Here is an 18,839-nt window from a genome sequence, read left to right on the forward strand (position 1 = left end):
TGAAATAAGAGCAAAATATTTTAACTAAAACGCAGATAATACAAAAACACAAGTATTCCTGCTATTGCTAAGATCTAAAAGGGTCCAAAAATGAGTAAACAATAGAATACGCTACAACACCAGAGAAGCAGAACGTATCAAACTAAAATATGACACATGGAGGGCAAATGTTGACATAGAAAGTGAAAAACATACTACTGTCGTTTGTTCACAGCACTGTCCTGAAAAACAGTGGATTGCAGTTTGAGCCAGTCCAGAGACACCTTGATGGCCGGCAGTGGGCATTCTCCCATGATCTCCTCTCCTCGGTTCTTATTCAGTAATGCTTGGCTACACATGATACCCAGAAATGACACTGAAAGGAAGAGGGCAATAAAATACCACCACAAGTAAATCCAATTCTGTCATTCTAATTGGACAAAGAGTGGTGACATCTGATAGACTATGAGGTTGAGAAAAGCGTTTGAGACAATCTGCTAGCTGGGCCTTGCAGTTAATACAATTACATCTAAGATGCATGTTATCAAATCCATTGTCAGTACTTCCAGATTTTTTAAACATAGAGAGTAACAAACTAAAAACTGTATAACCACGAACAGGCATGTCAACCACAAGGTGAATCGTCTCATGCATATTGAGAAACAATTTGAGTTGGGGACATACTGAAGAGGCCGAGAAGTTGGAACCAGCCGATTTGCTCATCGGAGGTGAAGCTCTGGTCATCTGCTTCGTTGCCAAAGTCCCTCAGATGGTGCAGCTCAAACAGGTTGATAATCGTGATGTGGACCAGCTGCTGGGAGCTGAAGGCTTTCTGTCGAATCAGCCTCTGCAAAAAAATAAAATAAACCATGTTTAAGCGATTTTAAATATATGGAATTGGGGTAGCTTCAGACACAGATTAAGCCAAGTCCTGGACTAAAAAGCTATTTCAGTGGAGAATCTCCATTGAGAAAGCTTTTCAGTCCAGTACAGGCTTAATGAGTGTCTGGGAAACTAGCCCATAGCTTGTTAAGTGCAGTAATGCACAGACTTTCATAGATAAGTACATATCCAAGATCGCTCTATCCTTAGTTCACTGTCAAAGGATTTAAACTTTACTTTTAAATTGAAATCTTTACCTGAAACTGCTCTTCCAGCTTCTCCCTCAGGTTGTTGAGCTTCTCCAAACTCTTGCTCAGGTAAACGTGACCGTGGAACTTGATGAAGGCCTTGATGAAATCTGACATACTCCACTTTGTTTTGACCTCATCGTGGCTGAAGATAAGACTGGGATTAAGCACGTATACAACAAGTTCAACTCCTCTCTCAAGTCCACACACTGTAAACTAGGGATGGACTTCAGTAATCGAGCATTTGGACAGACGTCAAAACTCGGGTCTTTAACCAGAGAAAAAAAATATAGAAAAATACTACAAAACTATTTGGAATGTGCTGTGGCTGCCCAAATGTCTTGAAGACCACGTTCATTTGCTTTGACTTTAGTGTTACATTTGTTCCAACAACAAGATGCAGTTTTGGAATAATTGTTCTGTCTTTTTTCTGCTTAAGCTACTTTGCTAACTGGCAGTGCCATTTAGAATTGGTTAGCCGAGGCTTTGTATATCAATGGAGTATATTAACTCCATTTCAAATGATGACTCTTAAGAAGTGTTCCAGACACGAGATGCGCATCACTACGCACTGGCAACTTATTTCACTTGGAAAAATATTCTGTTATATTACATCATGTATTTTTACTATAACAGGTGTCTCTTGACTGTGATAAAGGCTCGGGAAATAAGAGCGTCTTGTCTGCTAAATTAACACAACAAGGTTATGCCATTCCACAGCCATCAGCTTCTACAAGCAAGCACCACTGTGGAGGTTAATGCCTTTTTGAAGATTGTGTTCCATGATATAATATAACCAGTTGGTTTCAATGAACTAATCTTAAAAGGATATGTTTTGCATGTCCCCAATCACATCTTCAAGATATGCTACTTCCTGCATTTGGAAAGTTACATATATTGAAAATGTGACTGACATCCAAAACATTTTGGGACTATATCAACAATTGACTAATAAAACAAAAACTAAATATTGTTTGTGGGTAGAGTTTCTTTAAAATGGCAATAGTTTATTAAATATATATTGAAATGTAGCTATTAGGATTTATTTTCTGTAATGTTACGATAAATTAGGCATTGTTACACACTGTTGGAAAATAAACACAGCTAAGCATAACACCTTTTGAAAAGAGTGGTTGAAATGAGGTTACAATAAAAACACTCAATGATACCTTTCAATAGCTTTAGTGAGAGCTTTCTGCAGGTTGGTGGAGGCGGCAGGGAAAGGGAACTTGACGGCGATGCTCCTGCAGTAGTAGAATATCGTTGTGAGGTGGTCCCCTTTAGAGGAGGCCAGGATGGCCAGCTGATTGTAAGGCTGACCTGTTGGAGGAGAAAGACATTGGAACATCAGTGAAATTATCAGGTTAACAAAAGATTTCATATGCTGAAATTATTTTCTTATCAGGTGAAATTTTGGAAGTTGCAAAGAAGTATATTGATGCTCTGTGTACCAGTAAACAAATACTGTACATTAAAACCTTTGTAAGTACTTACCATTTGAGGGGACAAGTTGAGCTGCATGTCTGTAATAGGACTCTGCCTGGCTGGTTTGGTTGCGATATCGTGCTTGAAGGGGGGGAAAGGAGATAAGCTAAACTGCTCAAAGCACTGATTGGGAGCCTGATAAAATATTGACCTCAAAATGATCTGCCCAGTGAAATTATTTTATAGTGTGAAAACTCACCAATGTCGCCAAGGTGGACAAGACAATGCTGGCAGATATAAGAGCAAGAGCTAGGTTGGGGTTTTACAATGGTGCTGGGGTTGGTCTGTTTATTGCTGATAATTCCAAGCTGAGATGATTTCACACGACACGGCAAATCCACGTTGAACACGGTACACAGCTCCTGTAGTAACTGTTAGAGGAAAGGGTCAAGTTACTAAGAGTTGACGGGTTTTGCTTCTGTCATTTTGACATTGAGATTAAAAAATGTCCAGCATCATTTATTATATTATTTGTATTCTGATTAACTTACTTGTGTCAATATGATGAACTGCTTACTTAATAAATTCTAGACATACAGTTGAAGTTGGAAGTTTACATACACCTAAGCGAAATAGATTTAAACTCCGTTTTACAATTCATAACATTTAATCCTAGTAAAAATTCCCTGTTTTAGGTCAGTTAGGATCACCCCTTTATTTTAAGAATGTGAAATGTCAGAATAATAGTAGAGATAATTTATTTCAGATTTGATTTCTTTCATCACATTCCCAGTGGGTCAGAAGTTAACATCCACTCAATTAGTATTTGGTAGCATAGCCTTTAAATTGTTTAACTTGAGTCAAACGTTGCGTGAAGCCTTCCACAAGCTTCCCACAATAAGTTACGTGAATTTTGGCCCATTCCTCCCGACAGAGCTGGTGTAACTGAGCCAGGTTTGTAGGCCTCCTTGCTCGCACGCGCTTTTTCAGTTCTACCCACACATTTTCTATGGGATTGAGGTCAGGGTTTGTGATGGCCACTCCAATACCTTGACATTGTTGTCCTTAAGCCATTTTGCCACAACTTTGGAAGTATGCTTGGGGTCATTGTCCATTTGGAAGACCCATTTGCGACCAAGCTTTAACTTCCTGACTGATGTCTTGAGATGTTGCTCCAATATATCCACAATTTTCCTACCTCATGATGCTATCTATTTTGTGAAGTGCACCAGTCACTCCTGCAGTAAAGCACCCCACAACATGACGCTAACATCCCAGTGTTTCACAGTTGGGGTGGTGTTCTTCGGCTTGCTAGCCTCCCCCTTTTTCCTCCAAACATAACAATGGTCATTATGGCCAAACAGTTCTATTTTTGTTTCATCAGACAAGAGGACATTTCTTCATGTGCAGTTGCAAACCGTAGTCGGGCTATTTATGGAGGTTTTGGAGCAGTGGCTTCTTCCTTACTGAGCGGCCTTTCAGGTTATTAGGACTCATACTGTGGATATCGATACTTTTGTACCCGTTTCCACCAACATCTTCACAAGGTCTTTTGTTGTTGTTTTGGGATTGATTTGCACTTTTCGCACCAAAGTACGTTCATCTCTAAGAGACAGAACGTGTCTCCTTCCTGAGCAGTATGATGGCTGCGTGGTCACATGGTGTTCATACTTGCATACTATTGTTTGTACAGATGGTTGTGGTACCTTCAGGTGTTTGGAAATTGCTCCCAAGGATGAACCAGACTTGTGGTGGTCTACAAGTTCTTGGATGACTTCTTTTGATTTTCCCATGATGTCAAGCAAAGAGGCACAGAGTTTGAAGGTAGGCCTTGAAATACATCCACAGGTACACTTCCTATTGACTCAAATGATCTCAATTAGCCTATCAGAAGCTTCTAAAACCATGACATCATTTTCTGGAATATTCCAAGCTGTTTAAAGGCACAGTCAACTTAGTATATGTAAACTTCTGACCCATTGGAATTGTGATAGTGAGTTATGTGAAATAATCTCTGAAAACAATTGTTGGGAAAATGACTTGTGTCATGCACAAAGTAGATGTCCTAACAAACTATAGCTTTGGCAAGTCGGTTAACAAGAAGTTTGTGGTGTGGTTAAAAAACAAACATTTTAAATGACTCCAACCTAAGTATGTAAACTTCCAACTTCAACTGTATATCTGCAGAGCTGGCAAATAAGGCTCGGCCAAAACCTAAGATTCAAGTTGCAACTTACTTGTGTGTAAAATCCACTAGCTGCCTCGAGAAACAAGGACAGATTGGCCTGCACCTCACTTCTATTGGGGTTGGCTCTGTTCTTGGCTTGACTCTGTAGTGTTGTTATTTGATTCTTAAAAGCATGATTCCAGCTGAAAAATGAGGTGAGAAAATCAAAGTAAACTTTCTTGTTTCAGAGTCAAACAGCTGATGATAATACATCTACTTCCAACAGTACAATAGTTGTATTGTGCTTGAGAGCAAATTGACTCACTTCACAGTTATTACCAGAGGTGGGACCAAGTCACTACTTTGAGTCACAAACAAGTCTTAAGTCACAAGGTCCAAGTCTTAAGTGGACCGGGTCAAGTCTCGAGTCAAGTCCATGTCGAGCATTCTAAGAGCAAGTCAAGTCACACGTTTTTTCAAGTCCTGTCAATAAAACAATCTTAGTCTACTGAGGCTACCAGACAGCCCTTTCCATAGTCTACAAAATATTTTGATCACGTAATAATTCATTTTATAAACAAATTCCAAATGGTTTAAATAAGCAATTTCAAAACAAAAAGACCAGTACGCCTATGCTAATAGTAATTGTTGCTCGATGACCCATTGCCGGAGAGCCTGCAAAGTAAACAGTTCACATTCTTGATTAGCAAAACATTTTTGGAGCTGTATATTTGTGGCAATCTTCTCTCCTACAATCTCATAATGCAGCTGCATCTAGTCGCTAGCTCCGTGATCCGCAAACTTTTTGACACCTCCCCCAGGTAGCCCCTATCATCATCAACAAGATCTTAATTTCTCCAGAATGCAATATTCATCACATAATATTGAAGGCAGTGCAATATTACAACTATCTTCAGACATAGCCAGTAGCCATCAGGCTATAAGAAAATGATCAATGAAATTGGCATGTAGCTTAGCGTCACTGTTCTGGCAAATAAGTGTCCGTAGTTGTTCTTATCTTTTACATAATGTTTATATAGATAATATACAACATAATCCTACTGGGTTTTATGGATTTGCGCTCACGCTGATGAATAGTCATTGGTCAACAAACCGACTTACAATTTTTGTTTCTGAAGATTGTATGTTTTTTTAAACAATAATTTGTGCAATACTGTAGGCCTATGCTTGAAACCTGGTAAAAAAAAAAAATTAAAAAAGTATTTAAAAAAAAAATGGTATGTACAGTGCATTTCGCAAAGTACTCAGACCCCGACTTTTTCCAAAGTTATGTTACAGCCTTCTTCTAAAAATGGATTCGATTTCCCCCCCTCATCAATCTACACACAATACCCCATAATAACAAAGCAACTACAAATTAATTAATTTTTGGAAATGTATAAAGACTGAAATCACATTAATTCAAACCCTTTACTCAGTACTTCGTTGAAGCACCTTTGGCAGCAATTACAACCTAGAGTCTTCTTGGGTATAACGCTACACGCCTTGCACACCTGCATTTGGAGAGTTACTCCCATTCTTCTCTGCAGATCCTCTCAAGCTCTGTCAAGTTGAACGGGGAGCATTGCTGCACAGCTATTGTAAAGTCTCTCCAGAGATTTTTGATCGGGTTCAGGTCCGGGCTCTGGCTGGGACACTCAAGGACATTCAGAGACTTGTCCTGAAGCCACTCCTGCATTGTCTTGGCTGTGTGCGGGTCATTGTCTTGGCTGTGTGCGTCGGGTCGCAGTCTTGGCTGTGTGCGTCGGGTCGCAGTCTTGGCTGTGTGCTTCGGGTCGCAGTCTTGGCTGTGTGCTTCGGGTCACTGTCTTGGCTGTGTGCTTCGGGTCGCTGTCTTGGCTGTGTGCTTCGGGTCGCTGTCTTGGCTGTGTGCTTCGGGTCATTGTCTTGGCTGTGTGCTTCGGGTCATTGTCTTGGCTGTCATTGTCTTGGCTGTGTGCTTCGGGTCATTGTCTTGGCTGTGTGCTTCGGGTCATTGTCTTGGCTGTGTGCTTCGGGTCATTGTCTTGGCTGTGTGCTTCGGGTCATTGTCTTGGCTGTGTGCTTCGGGTCATTGTCTTGGCTGTGTGCTTCGGGTCATTGTCTTGGCTGTGTGCTTCATTGTCTTGGTCATTGTCTTGGCTGTGTGCTTCATTGTCTTGGCTCATTGTCTTGGCTGTGTGCTTCGGGTCATTGTCTTGGCTGTGTGCTTCGGGTCATTGTCTTGGCTGTGTGCTTCGGGTCATTGTCTTGGCTGTGTGCTTCGAGTCATTGTCTTGGCTGTGTGCTTCGAGTCATTGTCTTGGCTGTGTGCTTCGAGTCATTGTCTTGGCTGTGTGCTTCGAGTCATTGTCTTGGCTGTGTGCTTCGAGTCATTGTCTTGGCTGTGTGCTTCGGGTCGTAGTCTTGTTGGAAGTTGAACCGTCGCCCCCAGTCTGAGGTCCTGAGCACTCTGGAGCAGGTTTTCGTGCTCTGTTCACCTTTCCCTCGATCCTGCCACCACCATGCTTCACCGTAGGGATGGTGCCAGGTTTCCTACAGATGTGACGCTTGGCCTACTGCAGCTCTGATTGGTTATGGCGCACCGGTCTGCGTAGAGTACAGGCCCCGAGACATGCCTGTCAAATCAATAGAATCCTTCTCCGAAGTGTTCGGTCTACGACAAAATTGTCTTGCATAGTTACGTTTTGCATACTAAGTATTTCATAGTTTCTTTATGTTGCATTGAAAGTGGCTAATAATAAGCATTGATCCGATCACAATTCCAACAGTAAATGGAAAGGCTGACAGTGTTATCCGCAGGGGCTGATATTTCTTCTGCACAGCAGCCCCGGGTGAGCAGCGCGCAGTTTAGAGGGAACATTGGTCTCAAGTAAATGTTGTGTACGAAGTTATTTTATTTTCAATCAAATAGTCTCACGTCATTAAATTTGTGACTCGAGTCCAAGTCAAGTGACTTGAGTCCATACTTCTGGTTATTACTAATCTACTTTCTTTACAGTCGTCTTGCAATCTTACAAATGTAAAATTAGTTAAGCAAGTCAGGAACAAATTCTTATTTACATTGATGGCCTACGCCAGCCAAACCCGGACAATGCCCTTTGGGACTCCCATCACAGCCGGATGTGATACAGCCTGGAATGTGATAACAACAACTAGAGTGATAACTATTGGACTAAAGAGTATGTTGATGTAAGGTCAAATGACTTAATGAAACAGGAATACATAACATAATTATGTGACCTTCAGAAAGACTGCAAAACATTGTTTCCCATTATAAAATTAGGATCATCTTATTGTTACGAAGTGAGGCTAAGATCCCTAGACCTAGCAAGAGTGGCGATAGTAGTAGGCTGCCTAATAGGTTAAATTACATAACCAATTTAATGTAGACTGGGACTTACAGATCTTGCTCCACTTTCTTGTCCAAAGCATACTCCAGGTCAGTCACCAGCATCTTCTGGTACAAGTCCTGAAGAGCCTGCCTTGAAGTCCAGACATCTGCTGCACCAAGCTTAGAATCTAGGGGAAAGGAGGACATTATGGGCACTCCTCTCACTTATATTTTATACACTTCTGATGGATTAAATCACATTTTATTCATCACGTTCTTCATAAAACAGGTGTGGACTAGTAGTGAAATGCTTATTTACACGTCCTTCCCAACAATGCAGAAAAATAAAATAGAAAAGTAAAACACTTAACAATAGCTCCACAATGAATAACGCTAACTTGGCTATTTATTTAACCAGGTAGGCAAGTTGAGAACAAGTTCTCATTTACAATTGCGACCTGGCCAAGATAAAGCAAAGCAGTTCGACATATACAACAACACAGAGTTACACATGGAGTAAAACAAACATACAGTCAATGATACAGTAGAAACAGGTCTATATACGATGTGAGCAAATGAGGTGAGATAAGGGAGGTAAAAGGCAAAAAAAGGCCATGGTGGCAAAGTAAATACAATATAGCAAGTAAAACACTGGAATGGTAGATTTGCAGTGGAAGAATGCGCAAAGTAGAAATAAAAATAATGGGGTGCAAAGGAGCAAAATAAATAAATAAAATAAAAATACAGTAGGGAAAGAGGTAGTTGTTTGGGCTAAATTATAGGTGGGCTATGTACAGGTGCAGTAATCTGTGAGCTGCTCTGGCAGTGGGTGCTTAAAGCTAGTGAGGGAGATAAGTGTTTCCAGTTTCAGAGATTTTTGTAGTCCGTTCCAGTCATTGGCAGCAGAGAACTGTAAGGAGAGGCGGCCAAAGGAAAAATTGGTTTTGGGGGTGACCAGAGAGATACACCTGCTGGAGCGCGATTTACAGGTGGGTGCTGCTATGGTGACCAGCGAGCGGAGATAAGGGGGGACTTTACCTAGCATGGTCTTGTAGATGACCTGGAGCCAGTGGGTTTGGTGACGAGTATGAAGCGAGGGTCAGCCAACGAGAGCATACAGGTCGCAACAGTGGGTACTGCATGGGGCTTTGGTGACAAAACAGATGGCACTGTGATAGACTGCATCCAATTTATTGAGTAGGGTATTAGAGGATATTTTGTAAATGACATCGCCGAAGTCGAGGATCGGTAGGATGGTCAGTTTTACAAGGGTATGTTTGGCAGCATGAGTGAAGGATGCTTTGTTGCAAAATTGGAAGCCAATTCTAGATTTAACTTTGGATGTTTGATAGGAGTCTGGAAGGAGAGTTTACAGTCTAACCAGACACCTAGGTATTTGTAGTTGTCCACATATTCTAAGTCAGAAACACCCAGAGTAGTGATGTTGGACGGGCGGGCAGGTGCAGGCAGGGATGGGTTGAAGAGCATGCATTTAGTTTTACTTGTATTTAAGAGCAATTGGAGGCCACGGAAAGAGAGTTGTATGGCATTGAAGCTCGTCTGGAGGGTTGTTAACACAGTGTCCAAAGAAGGGCCAGAAGAATACAGTGGTGGCTATGGCTATATAAAAGGGATACCAGTAAAAAGAATATGTGCAGGGGTACGAAGTAATTGAGGTAGACAGTATGTACGCATAAATTGGAATAAAGTGACAGTAAACAGTAGCAGCGCATGTGATGATTGAAAAAAAAAGTTCGCGCAAAAAGTGTCAATGCAGATAGTTAACTGAAAAGCTACCCCAACAAACTAAACTCAGCAAAAAAAGAAACATCCTCACAGTCAACTGCATTTATTTTCAGCAAACTTAACATGTGTAAATATTTCTATGAACATAAGATTCAACAACTGAAACAAACTGAACAAGTTACACAGACATGTGACTAACAGAAATGGAATAATGTGTCCCTGAACAAAAGGGGGGTCAAAATCAAAAGTCAGTATCTGGTGTGGCCACCAGCTGCATTAAGTACTGCAGTGCATCTCCTCCTCATGGACTGCACCAGATTTGACAGTTCTGGCTGTGAGATGTTACCCCATTCTTCCAAAGGCACCTGCAAGTTCCTGGACATTTCTGGGGGAGGGATGGCACGAGCCCTCACCCTCTGATCCAACAGGTCCCAGACATGCTCAATGGGATTGAGATCCGGGCTCTTCGCTGGCCATGGCAGAACACTGACATTCCTGTCTTGCAGGAAATCACACACAGAAAGAGCAGTATGGCTGGTGGCATTGTCATGCTGGAGGGTCTTGTCAGGATGAGCTTGCAGGAAGAGTACCACATGAGGGAGGAGGATGTCTTCCCTGTAGCGCACAGCATTGAGATTGCCTGCAATGACAACAAGGTCAGTCCAATGATGCTGTGACACACCGCCCCAGACCATGACAGACCCACCACATCGATCCCGCTCCAGAGTACAGGCCTCGGTGTAACACTCATTCCTTCGACAATATATGCAAATCCGACCATCACCCCCGGTGAGACAAAACCGTGACTCGTCAGTGAAGAGCACTTTTTGCCAGTCCTGTCTGGTCCAGCAACGGTGGGTTTGTGCCCATAGGCAATGTTGCTGCCGGTGATGTCTGGTGAGGACCTGCCTTACAACAAGCCCTCAGTCCAGCCTATTGTGGACAGTGAGCACTGATGGAGGGATTGCACGTTCCTGGTGTAACTCGGGCAGTTGTCGCAATCCTGTACCTGTCCCGCAGGTGTGATGTTCGGACGTACCGATCCTGTGCAGGTGTTGTTACACGTGGTCTGCCACTGCGAGGATGATCAGCTGTCCGTCCTGTCTCCCTGTAGCGCTGTCTTAGGCGTCTCACAGTTCAGACATTGCAAATGTATTGCCCTGGTCACATCTGTAGTCCTCATGCCTCCTTGCAGCATGCCTAAGGAACGTTCACGCAGATGAGCAGGGACCCTGGGCATCTTTCTTTTGGTGTTTTTCAGAGTCAGGAGAAATTCCTCTTTAGTGTCCTAAGCTTTCATAACTGATGTTAATTGCCTACCGACTGTAAGCGGTTAGTGTCTTAATGACCGTTCCACAGGTGCACGTTCAGTAATTGTTTATGGTTCACTGAACATGCATGGGAAACAGTGTTTAAACACTTTACAATGAATATCTGTGAAGTTATTTGTTTTTTTACTAATTATCTTTGAAAGACAAGGTCCTGAAAAAGGGCAATTTCTTTTGCAGAGTTTATTTAGCAGTCTTATGGATGCAATCGCCCAACTTTGTGATAAAGGAAAAATCTGAGGCCTGCACTAGAGCCTAACCTGCTAATGTAGAAAATACGCTGTAGGCTACAGTCAGAAACAGCAAAACGATTTTGACCATGGGTGCAGTTTTACTTTTTCCTAATTTAGATATAGTATAGTATATTTCTGCTTATAATTTCTGACATTTTGGTAAGCTGTTAGTAAACTTGTCTATAATTAGATACATGCAGCTTCTCTTCGGTCATATGTTGCTCGAGATTTCGAAAACTAAATAAACCCTTGCTAACTAGAAAGTCAAATCAATAGAATTAATGCAGTTAATGTCACGCCTTGGTCATTGTATTTTGTGTTTTCGTTATATATTTGGTCAGGCCAGGGTGTGACATGGGTTTATGTTATTGTATTTTCGTATTGGGGTTTGTAGTATTTGGGATCACGGCTGATTAGGGGTGTTGTATAGGCTTGGCTGGTGATTCTCGTTGTCTCTGATTGGGACCGTATTTAGGTAGCCTGGTTTCGCTTTGTATTTCGTGGGTGATTGTTCCTGTCTCTGTGTAGTTTCACCAGATAGGCTGTATTAGGTTTCACGTTCCGTTTGTCGTTTTGTATAGTTATTTCATGTATCGCTTTCTTTATTAAAGACATGAGTAACCACCACGCTGCATTTCGGTCCGACTCTTTTTCTACAAACGAAGAATGACGTTACAGTTAACATCTGTAAAGTCTCCATCATCTCTGCTTCTTCACGGAGCAAAGACATTTAGGGACCGGGGACAAAATGCAATAACAAAAAACTACAATTCTGTGCAAAATCTGTTTGACCTTTTGTAAGGAAATAGAAAGCAGTGAAAATGAGACATGTTTCTGATAATATTTCAGTTTGGCTTGGATGCATATTTCTTCTGATTGCAAAAAACGATCAGCTTTTGATGCTGATAAAGACAGTATCTAATTGCATTTGCATTCTCAAGATGCTGAAAGAAACCATATTTCTACACAAGTCAAAATTGTGCCTACATACAGTATGATTTAGAACTTTACTGAAATAAATGCTTAATTCTGCAGGAGTTAAACCTTCAGTCTCCAATTAACCATCTGAACAGTAGGCAAGAGTTCCCTTGACGTGCCATATATATATTTGAAGTCCCTGTTTTGTGACTGTCGAATTTGTATAGCGCCTCACAACCATCACACATAACCGGCACTGCTATCATCCTCTTTTACCACTTCACCAAACATTACTTTTCTGGCCCTATTCTCCATTTTCAACTCCCAATTTCACAGCTTTTCTCTGATTGAATTAAACTTAATACCAGGGACATTTCCTTTTTGCATCCGGGGCTGGAGTGTTACCAATGCAGTAAACAATCTGAAAAGAGTAATCACAAGAGTACAATGGAAATATTAACAGTATTGTATTTTCTTGGGCGGAAATAAATATAAACCTATCATATGGTGATATCTGGTACCGATAACCTTGTATGGTGATTTGGAACCAAATATTGTAGGCCTACAGTGTGATATGAGACTCTTTCAATGGCGATTTTGGTCAATTTCAACTGAGATCGAGTGTGCATGTTCACCATAGAAGACATCACTGTGCAGTCTTCTTGGGAGAGGAAAGCAGTCACACTCGGTGTGCAACAGCCGGCCAAAGCAGAGCTCACATTGTATGTAAACATGTAAATCAGGAGACGATGACCCACTGGCATGGTGGAGAGGGAATGAGGGTCGCATTCTGCTCTTGGCCAACTTTACCATCAAATACCTCTGCATCTGTGCAAAAAGTGTTCCGTGTGAACGTGTCTTCAATAGGCCTACAGCAGGCAATATTGTTACCCCACTCCGCAGTCTATTAAAGCCAGAAAAGGTGAACATGCTTGTGTTCCTTGCCAGAAACCTTTAGGTAGGTTAATATATAAATGAAAATATTCTGAATGTTTCAGAAGGTGAGCGCTACGGGACAATAGTCAATTAGACAGGTTGCCTGAACATTCTTGGGCACAGGCAGTATGGTGATCAGCTTGAAACAGGTATTACAGACTGGGTCAGGAAGAGGTTTAAAATGTCCATGAAGACACTTGCCAGCTGGTCAGCGCATTCTCCAAGTATGTGTCCTGGTAATCCTTCTGGCCCTGCAGCATTGTGAATGTTAACCTGTTTTAAAAAGGTCTTACTCACATCAGCTACGAAGAGCGTGATCCCACTCGTCCGTAACAGCTGGTGCGCTCAGGCATGGTGTAGTGTTGCTTGCCTCGAAGCCTGCATAGAAGGCATTTAGCTCGTCTGGCAGAGCTGCGTCACTGGGCAGCTAGCGGCTCCCATGATTTTTCCCCATGATAGTTTGCAAGTCTTGCCACATTTGGCGAGTGGCAGAGTTGGTGTAGAAGGATTCAATCTTAGTCCTGTATTGATGCTTTGCCTGTTTGAGGGGACATAGCGGGATTTCTTATACATGTCCGGGTTAGCGGCACGATCCTTGAAAGCGGCAGCTGTAGCTGTAGCCTTTAGCTCAGTGCGGATGTTGTCTTATGTATGTACGGTCAGTGTGGAGATGACTTATTGCACTTATTGATGAAACCGGTGACGGCTGGGGTAAACGCCGATGCCATCAGATGAGTTCCAATTGATTTGATTGTGCCTGTATTACTGCACCTTCTAAAAAAAAGAATTACAACGAGTGACTGTGTCTAGCACCCGTTCTCACTCTCTCCTCCCTGCTGCATTGACATCACAGAACATCAACAGTTTTTATTGCACTGTCCGTGTTGCTAATGATGGAACATAATTAAAGCCATCTGTTACCGAAATCCCTCATTTGTTAAGGAATGACATTCCCTATTCCCTCAACCCTTGCACTCTTTACATGACACATCACATGCACGTCACCAATAGGGCCTGACCTATAGCATATCATAATCACATCAATAAATAGGTTATAACAAACTCTGAACACACATGAAAGCAAAATGTATGCAGAGGACGGAACAAATAAACTCAAAACGGGGGAACGTTTACTGGTTGCTTAGGAGGTAAAGGTGAAGTCTGATGTGTGGCATAAATTTGACAAATTGTGGAAAATACTGGAGATCAAGAAAGGTAAGGAGCAAACGCTGCATGCATATTATGTGTGCCAAACCGGTGCGGTTAGACTACAATATCATTTTTGTCTGTTTGGAACAACGTAAACAAAATAAATTAGAATCCTACCAGTGACATTTTTTAAGCCTTTATTACAACAAAGACTAAAAGCAGTTACATGCATTTGTGAATGCAATTCCCGAAATGGAACGGTTTATTTATTGTTTACGCTAATTATTCAAGTGTCGCCTTGTCATTTTAAAACTAAAATGCTTAATTGCATTTCAAATCATGAATGACTCATATGCTGTGTGATGACATGAACAAATGATTGATACAGTAACCTACATAACTATGAAGATATAGGCCAGAGTAAGTTACGGTATTAAGACTAAACAGGCCACACTCTTAGGCCTATAGTCTATAACCTTGATGGTGGTTATACAAGGCTGCTATACTAAGCCTATTAATGATAATGACATTACTTGTTTATTATTATAAACAATGAGGGTATCAAGAAAAAGGAGGCTTTAGTGTAAACACTAAATAATACAGCATAGCAAAGACTAAAAACAGGCAAATTTATGAAATTGTTTATCCCACCTGTAGTTGCGTGAGGCTTGGTGCTCACGGAAAATAAGTAGGCTACTAAAAAAACAACTCTTAAAAGACAACAGAAGCATGATCTGTCTTATTTCTGTAGATATATATGGATGACTTATGAAAGCCATGCACATTTAACAGTAAGGCTATTGATTATAGACCTAAATAAGTTGGTGTTTCCCAGCTCCTCACTTTTCTTAGACAAATAAGGCAAGGGCTTTTTTCTCATCTCTTAAGTCCACTGCTGCCTCTACAGCATTGATCTCAACACCAATATACTGGTTAACTTATCTATTATGCACAAAGCAACATGGTCTAGGAAAAGATAAGGCTGGAAGTGGTGTTGGAGGAGGCACTCTCCTCTGATTTAAAATAAAATATACCAATGCCCCAGTGCAGTAATTGGGGACATTGCCCTGTGTATGGTGCAGTCTTTCGGATGGGACATTAAACAGGTGTCCTGACTCTATGTGGTCATTAAAGATCACATGGCACTTATTGTAAGAGTAGGGGTGTTAACCAGTGTCCTGGCTAAATTCCCAATCTGGCCCTCATACCAACATGGCCACCTAATCATCCCCAGGTCCAATAGGCTCATTCATCTCCTTTAACTATTCCCTGGGTCATCGCTGTAAATGAGAATGTTCTCAGTCAACTTACCTGGTAAAATATATATACGAACACAACTTTTTTATATGATAAAGGAATATGCTGTCTGTATATGCTGTCTGTCCCAGGTCTGGGGATTATCAACTTCCAAAACATTAAAGAAAAGGAAAAGCTTTCAAGATCAAAATTAATAAGAGACCATAATATCAGCAAAAACAATATTGTCCACAATGCATAGTGTTTAGTAATAAGGGGTCGTAGGTTAAAACAAAGGAACCACAAAGGTGAGGTGTGAAACATACCTGTCATGTCAGCCTTCAGGGCCTCTGCCTGCCTGCTTGGGTAAAAACAAACAGAAGAAGCTAAGTCAATCAATACAGACCCACACCCTACCTTTATGCATAGCATACACCATATGAAATTAAGACCAGTAGTAAACAAAGCACCGTATTGCACATTTTAAAATAACAAATCAAAGCTAAAGGGGATTCAAGTGTGTCCGCTGCCACTAACTGCTCAATGTAATCAAAACATGCAACAGGAGATTGTATTCTTTTGACATGCTGGAAAGAGATTTGCTGTAGTTTTTAGCCACTGAGTGCAAATGGTAACAGCACTATTTGCTCGGAAACATAAAAGGACAATTTATGCAATAGCCTACCTCTCACTATAGCGAATTTCATTGTGCCAATAGACTCAAACACAGCTTTACTGATTGCTACGCTTTCAAATTATACATTTTATATTTCGTAAAATAATCCAAATTGGCCATATATTGACGTTACTGTCGTTGTTAGCCTGATATCTTCCACCATGTAGCTCAATGATTGGACTACGGCAAAAATAATAATCGCGCTACCAGTGTGGCAGGTGCAGTGTTTCTGTTGGTTTGCTTGCCAAAGCACGATTTGTTATGACATCCCAATATGACCAACCAAATATTCTCTATTTCCCTCGGAAATAAAGTAGCTGCATATGTTCATTAAAACAGAAAAGTATTAGTTTCATTTCGTTAGACATGCACAGTGAAGTGTCAATCTAGCATGCTCGCGCTCAAACAGGCCTAACTGGAATGTATGTTTACCAAACGTCATCTTGCGACAGCCAACGATTGTGGACGTTGGCTATACCATGGACTAGAGAAGGGGCATCTTTGGTTATATTTGGCTTGCTGCCTTTACTTGTTTGATTTAAATCATCTGTACGGTTAATCCAATAACACTCAGATGGGAAGGTAGCTAACGTCACCTAGCGTTTTACAAAAGATAAGGCCCATTTCGCTAGCCATGTTTTGAATATTGTTAGCAAGTAACGTTAATGTGGACAGAACGGTTCACTGCAGTGACTTGCTGGAAACAGTAGCTTGCTTCCAAAAAACACGAATGGTCGAAACCTCAGAATGTGTTTTTTATCCAATTTAGCTAATGGTAGATATCCGGGCTCAGTCAGACCTACATTATAAACCAAACCAGAAATGACATGGCCAGCACGGCAGGCTAACTAGCTAATGCTATCTACCAAAAAGGGCAGGGGCGCTGTGTAATCTAATGTTATGGTTAAACCAGTTTGACATTAGGCGAGTTAGTTAACGCGCTCAAGAACTAGCTAGTTATGTAGTTAACCAGTAAATTAATTATCTACGTATTCATTTTGTTCACGACACATGACAAACGTTAGCTTTTTATTTCGCTAGGAAAATGCCCACGGTGGTTACTATGGTTCGCAAACATGTTAACGTATCAAACTAGTTTAGCTAGTAATTTAAAGTTAGCTAGCCATCCAAGCTAACTAACGTTAACTGTATACAGTAGCCAGCGGTAACAAACAGCCATAGCTATCTACAGTTAGATACCTAGCTAAATAACTGGCCCTACTCAGGCACACTTTTCGAACATGCTTCTCGTTGTGCGTTGCTAACTAAACTAGCATGCCAAATTACGGCGATATGCACAAATATCATTTGACGCGGTAGGTAAGAAACAACACCATTTAATTAATAAATAAACAATTTCACATTCACCTTAAATATTGGCCGCATAGGTTCATCCTGCCCGATAAGGGACTTTAGACAAGGATTGGTCCAGAAGCAAGAGCTACTCCCGGCGCCATATTGTTCGTCACTAGTAGAGCCACCGGCCCTGTGTACACACGAAGACAGAGGGTGTCATAGCAAAGATAGGGGGTAAATTAAGATGTCCCACTCACGCGTTTTACCATAGAAAAAGTTCTCACAGTTTGGGTCTGCTTACGTGGTGGCAGCTGTGTCTGATCTGCTTAGTTCATTGTCTCTATTTGAACCAGAGAACACAAGCGAGTGGGATGTCTCACTTTCTCATCCACACACTCTGATCTTCAATTAAGCAACGAGGTCCGAAGGAGCGTGGTAGATGGCGAATATACCACGGCTAAGGGCTGTTCTTACACATCAAGCAATGCGGAGTTCGTGGATACAGCCGTTCGCCATATACCACAAACCCCCGAGGTGCCTTATAGTTATTATAAACTGGTTGACCAACATCTTTAGAGCAGTAAAAATACATGTTTTGTCGTACCCCTGGTATACATTCTGATATACCACGGCTGTCAGCCAATCAGCATTCAGGGCTCGAACCACCCAGTTTATAATAATATATACAGTCTGACCTCATTGCTTTGGTCAGGTTAAGAATAATTATTCAATTATTTAAATTTGCTACGAGAATGGAATCACCCAGGCAATGTACAGTTCCATTCCACAAGCTGAGCCCATTTTTTATGTATCACTGCATTAAAGATCCAGACCTCTTAGCAAATATAGCTATGCTCGTTTACAACAGGGAGTTTGCAATACTGCACAATCCAACGCCAATACAAACAGGGCTACTTCCAACAAAGGCAGCGGGATTATCCCCCACCTTCGCCACTAGTGTAGCAATTAAGGGCAAATAGAATTCGGAATAGCCAGAATTGGGTTTGAACCAGCTACACTGCTGTTATGAGCCAAGCACACCACCAGGGCGCCCAAGAACAGACCTCTTTACAGAGAAAACGGTAGCCTACGCTCACACATAGGGAGGCTAAACTGCGACTATGAGATCCAAAAGTATGATTTCAGTATATAACCAATTAACATAAACTCAATTAGTAATACAAATATTCTGACAAAAGCGGAGAGTATTTTAGAGTTCAGCACATTCAGTAGGTGGTGACACATCTCCTTCATCTAGACGGGTAGAAATAGGACACGGACAATAG

General features: G+C 41.4%; 1 protein-coding gene across 8 annotated transcripts in view; it reads right to left on the minus strand.

Moving 5' to 3' along the window:
- LOC124009395 (protein SMG7-like) overlaps positions 1-18,107 on the minus strand; it is a 29,418-nt gene extending 11,311 nt beyond the window's left edge. The window contains exons 1-11 of one of the 8 annotated variants that reach the window (XM_046321191.1): positions 17,838-18,107; positions 17,626-17,743; positions 15,908-15,942; positions 8,106-8,223; positions 4,772-4,904; positions 2,794-2,965; positions 2,604-2,675; positions 2,279-2,429; positions 1,119-1,266; positions 664-826; positions 196-355 (exon numbers count right to left, since the gene is read on the minus strand). In XM_046321191.1, the coding sequence (XP_046177147.1) occupies positions 196-355; positions 664-826; positions 1,119-1,266; positions 2,279-2,429; positions 2,604-2,675; positions 2,794-2,965; positions 4,772-4,904; positions 8,106-8,223; positions 15,908-15,942; positions 17,626-17,651 (1,178 nt within the window). In that variant the 5' untranslated portion in view covers positions 17,652-17,743; positions 17,838-18,107. The remainder of the gene's footprint in view (positions 1-195; positions 356-663; positions 827-1,118; positions 1,267-2,278; positions 2,430-2,603; positions 2,676-2,793; positions 2,966-4,771; positions 4,905-8,105; positions 8,224-15,907; positions 15,943-17,625; positions 17,744-17,837) is intronic. The other 7 variants (XM_046321193.1, XM_046321190.1, XM_046321192.1 and 4 more) reach the window with 7 other exon arrangements.
- Positions 18,108-18,839: the final 732 nt, after the last annotated feature.

Source organism: Oncorhynchus gorbuscha, linkage group LG22 (assembly GCF_021184085.1).
Source record: "Oncorhynchus gorbuscha isolate QuinsamMale2020 ecotype Even-year linkage group LG22, OgorEven_v1.0, whole genome shotgun sequence".
NCBI classification, from domain to species: Eukaryota; Metazoa; Chordata; class Actinopteri; order Salmoniformes; family Salmonidae; genus Oncorhynchus; species Oncorhynchus gorbuscha.